The 11,352-nt window shown below is 37.2% G+C and overlaps 1 protein-coding gene across 1 annotated transcript in view; it reads right to left on the reverse strand.

Moving 5' to 3' along the window:
* The window catches only part of CNTN6 (contactin 6), a gene marked incomplete at both ends in the record, with an annotated part of 116,297 nt that extends 105,448 nt beyond the window's left edge, over positions 1-10,849 (reverse strand). Inside the window, one exon of the mRNA XM_082768564.1 lies at positions 10,795-10,849. Coding sequence (XP_082624690.1) covers positions 10,795-10,849 — 55 coding nt within the window. The remainder of the gene's footprint in view (positions 1-10,794) is intronic.
* Positions 10,850-11,352: the final 503 nt, after the last annotated feature.

An 11,352-nucleotide genomic window follows, 5' to 3' on the forward strand; every position in this document is an offset into this window, starting at 1 on the left:
GTGGAGTACATGTACACCACCATTTTAATTGCAACACTGCACACAATTTTGTATAACATCCGTTTATCTTTAGGAGAGGCTGGGGGTTAATTTAGTGAAAAAAATAAATTTACCCTAATTAGAAGATGACAAGTCATAGCTGATAAGGTCACTTGTCAGACAAATATGAATTCAATATCTATTGCATAGACAACTACATTTTCTCTGGCCTGGAGCAAACAATTTCTCTTTTGGAATACCACAAATGTTTACAAGAAAGATGTTGAGAAAACTCTTTTATTTCTACTACATTCAGTGTAAAGCATAATAAATCTAATTAGAAACAGCAGTTGAAGTTATAATGTTATATTCTGATTTGGTGCACTATACTGTCAGTGATTTCAGTAGCTTTAGACTAATATGAGTGAACTATGAATCTGATTAGTGCTCAACAAGATGTTAGCAGAGATTAACCCCTGCAGGTTTTTTCACATTGTCTGTTCCAGTATAATGTTGTTTTATATATATAAGCTATAAGAGCAGTAATCAATCATCAAAATCTATTTGGTGTAAGTGTATGAAATGAGACGCTTAGAGGATGAAGCAATTGTGTTCCGTTAACCACTCCTGTGTTGGGGGGAAGGCCATTTAAGCACGTGAGTCAAAGTTTGGATAGATTTTACTCTAAAATGCAAAGCCATTTTCCAGGGTGAGTTTGGTCCATGGTCTATTAGATGGAGACAAAGCTACAGTTTGGGAGGAATGGCAGCCTGGCTGAGGCAGTGAAGCAATATAAACAAAAATCTGTCCAAGAGCACACAGCAATTCAGCAAAGAGGAAGCCAAAGGACAAGGTTTGTTCTCTGATTTTACAACATGCTCCTGTTTTCTTTTTTATCTCAAATGATAATGAGCTTTGCATCAGTTTTTAAGGAAATTAAGTTATAAACAATATACCCATAGGCAAGAGATTGATGTGTGAAAACAACCTACCATGAACCAAAGCTTTGTAATGACGTGCCCCTGCCTGCTTCAGCCTTCCTCTGCAAGACACGAGGTGGCTGCTAGAGCTGGGAGGGGAAAGGGGACAGAACATCTCTCACAAAAGTCCCCATATGGGCTGAATAAAAGAAAGGTGAAGCTGCTAACAGCACGAGCCATCCTTTGCCTTTGAACGCTCCTTTGAGCAGGTGCTGGCAGCAAGACAAGGGTGCTCAGGGTGACACTGCCAGCAGGTGAGATGTGACTTCAGTCCAGCCTGTCACTGCTTGAAAAAACGCCAGTACTGCAGCCTTCTTGGTTCTGTCTGCTCATGTCAGAAATAGAAATGAACTAATGAAGATGCAGAAATCAAATTCTACCTAACTATGGCACTGGTCTTCACATGTAAAGTGTGTGTGTGGGGGGGTGAGGAACAGCCCTGGCACATTGACTATCTGCTATCATTTTATACTCAGGCAAATGACTTCAGGATGAACTACACACTAACAAACAGTGGTTTTGACTTTCAAGGATCTGTTTAAAATGTTTAAAATATACAGATTATGCCAGATGTGCTGTCACTAAAAGGGAGTTATGCTTGCTTTAGACGTACATCAGTAAGTCCCCTAGCCATTAATGTGAGCTCCCACTAATGGCCTAAGGGCAGCCATTTTGTGTCTTCTGCTTGGGAGCAAAAGTGAATGAAGTCCACAGGGAAATAATGAAGTGATGTTGCCTATTCAGAGAAAATATTATCCCGAGAACACAGTATGATAGATCTGATCTTACATACAAGTATATTGTGAAGAGAAGACATTTTAAAGCTATGGTGACTTTCTTTGCTCATATATTGAATAGCTGGATTGCTTCAGCAATCTTTCACTTTTCCCTCAAAACCCTCCTTCTTCTTTTGTGCCCAGTTTGGAGCCATCAAGTACAATTATTCCATTTCTAAGGCCTTCCAGGAGTACAGTGAAAGGTGCATTTGTCATTACAAAAATATCTTTGTCCATGAGAACGTTTCATTCCTACTGACGGCAGCTTACACCATGGCAAAGCTCACAGGAGGCTTGATTAAAAGACCTGACTTACATAAGTAGAAACGAATGACTTTCAGGTAATTATAGCAGGAGCATGGTGTTTAGAGCCAAACAATATCACAGATAGTGCCTTAATTAGCAGCAAAAGTGATTTAGCAGAGTAATATTCTAATACCAATTCAATTGCTACAAATTATTAATAACAATGGCAGAGAATAACCAAGATCCAGTAACAACAAGATGCAGGATCTGTCAGAGAAAAATATATTGCCCCTTTAATAATGAGAATGTAATTAGAGTAGAACAATAAAACATATATTAATATTGAACAAAGAACACAATACCATAGTATTATGCTACACAGGAGAAGGAAAAAAAAATCCTACTGCTAAAATCCTAAAAGGATCTAAAAATCAAACTCATAAAAGTGTAGAGGTTAAGATTAACTTCTATAGATTTACCTCCTGATGCAAAGCTCATAGGACGTTAGACAGTTTCGGCTTTAAGCTGCCCTATGAGGACAAGGATTGTCACCTCCAGACAGACCTTACACAGATCTAAGGAAGCAGAAAGACCCAGAGAAATGTGGGCTGCTGGTCTCCTGTTGGTCTGAAGTCTACCTCCATATTCAGAAATCACTCTCTTACTCCCCTCTTACCTACTGCAGAAGATGACAGCTTTATTTCTGTTTGAATGGTAACTGTGATAAGTATATTGTCAACTAGTACAATTATTAACACAAATCTGGAAATATTAGGTGTGTTTTTCTCTGCAGTTTCTGAAGTCATGTAATTCCATGTGAATTAAAAGTTGCTTTTCACTTTGATTTTTTGTTTTGTTTGTTTGTTTGAAGTCTAACCCTAATATTTGATGACAGAATATAGAAAAGGGGAATTCTGAAGGATGAAAAATGAACACAAGGTAAATAATAAGAATCTATTTTCATTATTTGAAGGTTCAGAACTATAATCTAGTCTCATGGAAAATGTGTACTTAGCTTGTGATTTTGATTGCTGTTGGAGCTGATAGCACCAAAATAGGAAAACCATGGGATCTGGATATAATATGGTTCAAAAAATGTCTCATCTCTACCTCAGAAATTTTCATTCATCCAGTCCCTACACATGGCCCCAGTAGACTAATCCATCCATATTTTTCTCAAATTACAGATCAGCATATGTCTCAGAGTTGGCTTCCCATGCACACACAGCAAGCAATTTTAGTGATAATCCAAAGAGTTTCTCTTCCACATAGTCATAAGAAAAAAGAAATGCCCCACATCCCTATGAGTTTTTTGTTTATAAAGTAGGCATAAGAACCCCAAGCTGAAAAAAGTGGTATTATCTGAAATAAATCTGCGAACTCAGCTCTGTGACAAAGCCATTTTCTGTCCCAGACAAATGCCAACAATAACAATAAATTAAAAACTGTTAAAAAAAAAAAAAAAAAAAAAGATTCTGAATTTATAAATTCTTTGCTGCTAGGAGATTGGAGGATTGGAGATTTATATATATATAAATATATATATGTATGTATATATATATATATATATATACTTTTTTTTAAAAAAGCCCAGGTACAATGATTGTGATAGCAAATTTCCCCCAGGAATGCCAAGTAGGTATGAATGCAGTGAATTCCAAGAAGTTTTCAGTGTTAATTTCTGCTCAACAAGAAACACACACACATAAACAGCAATCAATAGTTGCTAAATGAAAAAGAAGTAGCAAATCAATAACTAGAGACATTTTATTTTCAAGCTTCTGCAAACAATGGAAGGGATGATCAGCCTGTGATTATGTGGAAGTAGCAGATATGGTTACAGCTCTTAAAAGTTAGTGAGCAAGGTCTTCACCCAATGTAAGTGTGTGCAGATCTGCTGGATGGGAATATTAAGCCATATGGAAATTAGATCTGGGTTTCCATTTCTAAGTAAAGCAGATTTAACCATTTTGTGCATTTCCAAGGCTTGTTTTCCAGAAACAGGTTAAATCCCTATCATTTGTACTGTTTATCCATTTGCATCCCTTTTCTGCTAGTGGAAATTTACAGTTTACAGCTGGGTTTCTCTTCATTTCATGTAGGACGTCTGCCACTCTTGCCACACTAAAACCTAACCTTTCACATGCTAGTGCTTTTCTTGAGGCATGGGTTGTGATGTTAGAAAGAGAAAGGAATTGATTGTTAAATTTCAGGAGAATCCATTATTTGATTAGTGTAACAATACACCCGACCAAGATGACACAGCCTCAACTCTGTCACAGGGGATCTCAAAATCCAGCTTTGGGGTTTTACTTTCACATTCATTAATGAAGTATCCTCATCTAATAGTGACCTCTGCAAAACAATGTCTTTAATGTCAGCTTAATGGTGAGATTATTATATACATTAAATGTAGGAATTATATTCAGTTAAATTGGCCTTGAAAACAATGATGTGTCTAATTTAAGTCAACTGTGTCAGTGATACATTATTATGCCATCTTAAGGCTGTGCTTTTATTTTTATTTTCTACTTAAATTTTCTACTCCCGGCAAAAGGAAATGCTCAAAATATTTTCCATGTTTAATCACCTGTTAATTTCAACTTCTTGGCACTGATAATAAAGTGCAATTGAATTTTCTTTGAAGCTGTTGCATACACACACACAAACACACACAAGTTTATCTATATATATATATACAAAGAGAGAGAGAGAGAGCACCAGGATGTTATTTTACGAAGTTAATGAGCATTTCATACAAAGAGATTAAATGACTTGATATGAAACAGAAAGAAACCATGTAAAATTCACAATATAGAAAAAGAACTTATTTCCTTTCATGTGAAGTAACTAATCAAAGAGATTAAGAAGCAGTAATTATGTAAACTACTATAAAAATGGGTTAGGCCTTTCAGACTGTAGAAAAGACTTCTACTCTGGAGCCACACAGAAAATATAAAGTTCCAGTAATGACTTCCATGAATTCTAGCATGCTCCACTTAACTTCAGGAACTGTAAATAACATCTTTCTGACAGCTAAATCAATGCAACCTGAAATTTGAAAGTGTATTGACCCTCAAAGAAGCATCTGAGCTCTATCCTCTTTTTCACCATATGTCCATGCACTTGAGGGAATTCAAAAAAGACATTTTTTTTCTTGGAAAGGAAGTATAATAAGGAAGATGCTTCTATAACTTGAATCTAGCCCACATTATATAACGTTATATGATTGACATATCCAGCAGGTCAGTTTGACGTGATATGGCATACTTGGGAAACATCACAGTGATATACGTCTGACTGAATAAAGACTGCCTGGGAGGTGGGCTTCTGTTTTTTACTGCAAAGCTGCAAAAACCCTTACAATCCTTAAATATGATAGGTGAGGCTTTCAAAAATGCTCAGCCTTGCCCTAATTCTTCCTTTCTCAAAACAAATGATAAGACTGCCATTGAAATCTGTGGAGATACCAATACTAACACTGAGTCCTTCTCACTGCTGCTAATGTCACTTGTCACCTCTTTACTGATGTTATCATCACTGCTGCATTGTCGTTCCTTTCTACATGTTCTTCATTACCATAGCAGTTGAAACCACAAACTGTTGTGAATATATCCCTCTTGGAATTGAGCAATGAAGGAAATAGCTATCTTAAATTCCATGTTGCATTGTAACATCCTCCTGCTTTGCAGCCAGCAAGTGGCAGAGCCAGAAGTTGCTCACAGGCTTCCTGAGCACCAGTCACAAGAGGATCCATCCTTTACATAGTCTTGTGCTGAAGTCAGAGATTCACATTTCTCACATACTGGTTTACTTTGTCTCCTTTTTACCCTTGAGTTAGCAGCAGTTTGTGGTTCTGATAAGAGATGGGAAAAGAAAATAATTCTTCATTTTCCTTCCTAAAATTAAAGACCAGCTCTGTGTAAGCCCTTCTAGAAATGAGCAGGAACAGAGCAGCTTGCTGTCTACAACTCACCTGGTTTCCAGCTTAAGGCAACATTTGGATACTAATATTTTCTAAATGTTGTGTCTGCAAAACTGGGTGATGGATTAGAAAAGTAACTTATTTTCCCTTTACCATATGTCAAGTTTTTCCTTTATCTTGCACATTTTCACATCCTTTTTTGGATACTAATATTTTTCCTGTTAATTCAGTATTAATTAAAGGCTCTGGTTTTGTATCTGTGCACGTATGGCAGTTCTCAGAGTACTGGCTGTTAGCTGGGATTTCACTGGCCCACCTCAGACCCAGACAACTGATCTGCTGCATGTAAGGGGAAAGGCAAATGAAGTACCACAGGAAGATGAGAATGAAGGTCACACCTGAGACACCTTCTCTCCCATCTGCCAAAGCCCACATTAACCTTTGCCAGGACCTCACTACATTACCAGTCATCCTTTCTTGCTTGCGGCTTGGGATTCATTTACAGAAATAGAACTTTCAGGGTCACTGTTTCCCAAAGTCATGAGAACTTCCATGTTGTGCAAGGGAAACCTAATTATTTTCTTTCTCTGACTCATCAGTGGGTCTCTGAATGCCTCTGGTTGTTCAGAAGTGCCTTAACATTTCCAGGCTGGACTAGTTCATCTCCACAGTTTGCTGTTAGAAATAGCAAAGATGTCACTTGTCTTAAAATATATGGTCTGCTGTTTCATTCCTAAAGGTGCTGTTATGCTAACAATAAATCTGCAAGAGACTGCAGGCAGAGCGTGGGATGTGATGTATTCAATATTCATCATGCTGTGACCCAAAGGAGTATCAGGACACTTTACATCAGGAAATTTCTCTCTCTAATTTAGCAGTTTCAAAATGATGGGCCAAAATACAGCCCGGGAGGTTGCAGTTGCATCTTCAATTGAATTTCATCCAATAAGCCAAAAGATTGTAAAAATATAATTACTGCCTCATTTCCAAAATGAAAGTTCAGACTAACTGGTTTGCCTTTTAATACTTATCTTGTCTATAGCTAATTTTAAGTGCCTGACAGTTTTTACTGACACTTTCCTTTTTCATTAGCTTTAACACTGGAAATTCCAATTGCTTCCTTCTGAGATCACCAGTAGAGCAAAGGACAGTTGCAAAGGCCATATCTGTATTGAAGATTATATACTTTTGAAGCACAGAAGTCACCAAGAATCAGAGAAGAGGGAAATCACAACAGCCTTTGGGAATGGGAAAGACACAAAATTTGGATAAGCATTCCAGGAAGAAGAGCGAAATTGCAGAAATGTTTAAGAGATAGCTCTCCTCCTCTTCCTAGGGAAGAAGCCTAGAAGAAGTGACAAAAGGAAACAGGGAAGCTGAGATTGAAGCAATGAAATCGATGCCAGAGTGGGACTGTAGCTATGATGCTGTGAAGGGAGTTACCAACAGACTTATTTGTTCCCCCAGCATCATATATTTAGATCAGCCACCGGGAAAATCAAATAGCATTTGTTTCTCTTCTCCCTGAAGATCTCCAATCCATACTTATATAAGATCCTATGTTCCTAACTTGGGTAATGGAAAGGGATGGATGAAAGGCTTTTGTAACATATATATGATCAAATTATTATTTGCATTGCAACATTGAACATAGCCCTGTAGACAAAGGAGGGAATGGAAGAACCAGAGAGACAGACAGATGAGTCACACACAGTTGCATGGGCAACCTGCAGCAGATCCAGGCATAGCTCCCATTTCTAAATAACAGCCTAATGTGCATCTGGGCTATGCTTAAAATGGCTTTCTCTCTTGCAGTGATACTGCTGGCAACAAGCCTTGCACAGTAGCTCCAGAGGACAGAATGTGAGCTAAGGGCAGCCATGGGAAGAAAGCTTGAGACACCTTTTTTTGTGAAGAAACATTTATTTTCTTTATTTTCTTTCCTGAGTGCTCAGGCCATTTTTCTGTTGATATCAGCTTCTCAATATTTCGTCTAAATCTTTAATCCAGAAAGTGAGTGCTCTTTCTTAGCATGTTAATATCAAGCAATGTTTAAATTTCAACTATATTGTAAGGAGGAGGCTGTCATGCATCCTTATAACAAATACACAGAATTTAAAGTAATGATCTCTGTGTTTATCTTCATCAGCCTTCTCGCCTCTGGTGCTCTGCTTAGATCAGATTATCTCATTTAAATAGCAATGGGTTATGAAAAAAAGTCTAATCTGTTCCCTCACTGTGTCACTGTGCATGCATACATTACTTTGTTTTATTTCATCCCTTAAGGCACTTGCAAGAAAACCCCCAAAGACCCTTTTAAGTCACATAAAACAAAACAAAACAAAACAAAAACAACAACAAAAAAAAACACGACTGCTGGAAAATAAGAGTTGTAGGGAGTAATGCTCTATACATGAGCTTTCCATAGATTTGGAATATAGAGAGTAATTTGATTTTTGAGTAATTGAACTGCCATTTTGGGGGGCAATAATATCTAGCTCTGCTATGCAGCAAATTTAATCCTTAGATTTAAAATTAATTTATAGGTCAATATCATTTTTATTCTACATGGCTGGTATAACTGAGATAGAGACAAGGAAGAAATGGCTGACCAACAACCTGAGTTATTTTTCAGGTCTCAGCTCACAAGATTGTTCTCCACAGCATAGTTTCTAATTTTCCCACTCAGTTCTATCAACCACCATATTGATGCAAGTCATCCATATAGTAAATCAAAGAAGTTTTACCCGTAAGTGCAAGTTTGACTATTACCATCAAGCATATTTCAGAATGGTATATAGTAAAAATCAGCATACCTCCACTGAAATCAGGGAAGATAATTTATATTGAGGTATAAATTAACTTATCTAGGTGAAGTCAGTGGGCACCTTAATTGATGGCAGGATCAGGACAAAGGTACTGTTGTGGTCTACCCTTGGTGCTTAGGAATATGGAACATTTAAATTTTATCTATTAAGTCTTAAAAAAATGAAAAAATTAATATAAAAGTGAGCTCCTAGTATATTTTAACTCAGTTGGCCCAGTACACTTGTCTCATTAAAAGATGATCCTCTGACAAAAAAGATGAAGATAACAGAATTTTTTTAAAATGAAAGCTTAGTGAAAAGAAGTGAAGGAAAAGGTTATATATGGAAATATAAAACACGGGTGTAAGAATATCTTGTTCATCACTAAACTGTACTGGTCCTCCAGTGACTCAAATTTCAGGATCGCCATCAGGATCGCACACAAACTGCTAAAAGCAATTAAGAACTCATAAAGGCATCCTATAAAAGTCCTTTACTTAGGTGAATAAAGAAATGACGTATGAGAAGTATGCAAGCAGGGCTGATAAACACTATGGCGGTGCAGCGGGCACCCAACATGATTATAGTTGAAGATAATTAAAGGGAAGACTGGGTTCCTAAACTTGGTGTTATGTTTAGTTCAGCACATTTAGGCATAACCAAGTGACTGCTTATTTGAAATATATACAAGTATTTTAATATGAAGTCCTTAACATGTCGGCTGTTTGTTACTGAAACAGCCACTTAGTATTGATTTCACAGAATGTCAGCTCCCGAGATTTACATTTTCACCTGGAATCTATTAAACAAAATGCTATCAGTTTTAATTTGAATTGTATTTTAAAATACTACTGCAGTCTGCAATCTGCTTCTGTAGTTTCTTCATTTCAAACAGCTGCTGACTCACACTGTACATAATTAATTTAAGTATCATTTGAGGTTGCTTTAATACAATTTCTTCATAAGTACACAAGTAACATACCAGATATTTAGAGTTCAATACATTAATTACAGACAAAAGACAGTTGTCATGGTTTCTATCACAGACTGTGTGAAAGGTCAGTACATCCCCAAATTCATTATAACCTCAAAGAGTTCAGTTACCATTGGTCTCTGGTCTCAGATGAGTCTGTATTGAGTCACATGAGTTAATTCCATTTATATGATTTTATGAAGCAGGATTATCAAGTTATACCTTTTGAATTAAAAGAAAGGTTCAAAAAACAAATGAACTCAGAACACCAAACCCTTATGGTGAACAAAGCCCAGGCAGGCAGAAAAGAACATTTTACCTCACAATATTTCAGCTACCAGTTGATGGACTAATTAAGCACAAGGGATATTCAAGGAGGAGAATGGGAGAAAGCCCAACCACACTTTCTCCCCTGAATGCCATCTGACAACAGAGGGGATGCCCAGGGCTTGGAGCAGTGACAGCAGGGGTTGTGTAAGGGTCCATCACCATGCCAACTGGAGACAAGGGCAGAAGAAATATTTCCGTTTGCTTTGGGCATGAAGCAAGATTTCCTTTCACTTTTGGCATTTCTGCTTTGAAAGTCCTTAGGATTCTTACAGGTTCTGGATTTCATCAATGAATATTTACAATTGTCTTTAATTTAAATGTGATTTAAAGATACTTTACCAGTACAGAGGCATTCTGAGGGTATGATATTCCTTTAAGTGTGAGCACTAAACCATCCACACAATACTCACTAAGGTATTCTGGTTTTTAAACTTGCTGGCTTGGGAGTTTCTTACACTATGGCTAAGAAATGCATGCGCATGCATGTGCTTGCTGTTAGCAAAGTGAAAATTGTAATTTTTTCTCAATGCTACAGCTTAGAATATTTTTTAAAGCTATTTGCTGAAGTACAGTTTCTTATGATTTTGAAACATGCTTTCCTGGTTCAAAGACAGCAACTGGTGGTTTTTTAAATTAAAAGATGTTCTAATGAAAAGCTCCTTAGTCGCTTGTTCATGCAAATAAGTACTGTTAGTTTTGGTAATTGCTTCCTTTCTAGAAGAATTATGATACTGATACAGATTTATCAATCACAAACACTAATAGTGGAACATTTTACCTGTGCTGCAGCTCATGAATGGCAGCAGAATTATTAGTTTCCATAGCAACACCATCTCCACTTTCCAAGGTCAAAAATTCCTCCCATCCAATCAGCGGAAAGTAAAGTGTGTCTTCCTGTGACTACCTTGATATTCTGTAAAAACAGGAAGAGATATTGGGTAATTGAAGTAGAGATTCAGAACAAATGCCCCAATTTCCCTGTGTAAAATCCTGTTCTTCTGCACCACTGAAGATTCAGACACATATAACACAATAAATCAGGATCATCCCAACACAAAACTAATTCCAAAAAAGATACAAAGCTGGAAATGAGCTCCATGAAAAGCATATGTAATGTCTGAGGCCCATCCATCCTCTCCTTATGGCACAGAGAACATGAGCACAGGACCAAGTTTCTCCAAGTGAGAAAGCAAAATCTGTGCTTGGTGCATTCACCAAACACGGCTGGGTTAGGAGACAGGGTATTCGCAAGTACTCTTCTTGCCTGCTAAATGGTAGTCACACTTTATGAAGTTTCTTGCCTTACAGTAGTCTCCCTTCTAATCCAGGAGAGGAT

The sequence above is a fragment of the Aythya marila genome, assembly GCF_965140915.1.
Source record: "Aythya marila genome assembly, chromosome: 10".
NCBI lineage: Eukaryota > Metazoa > Chordata > Aves > Anseriformes > Anatidae > Aythya > Aythya marila.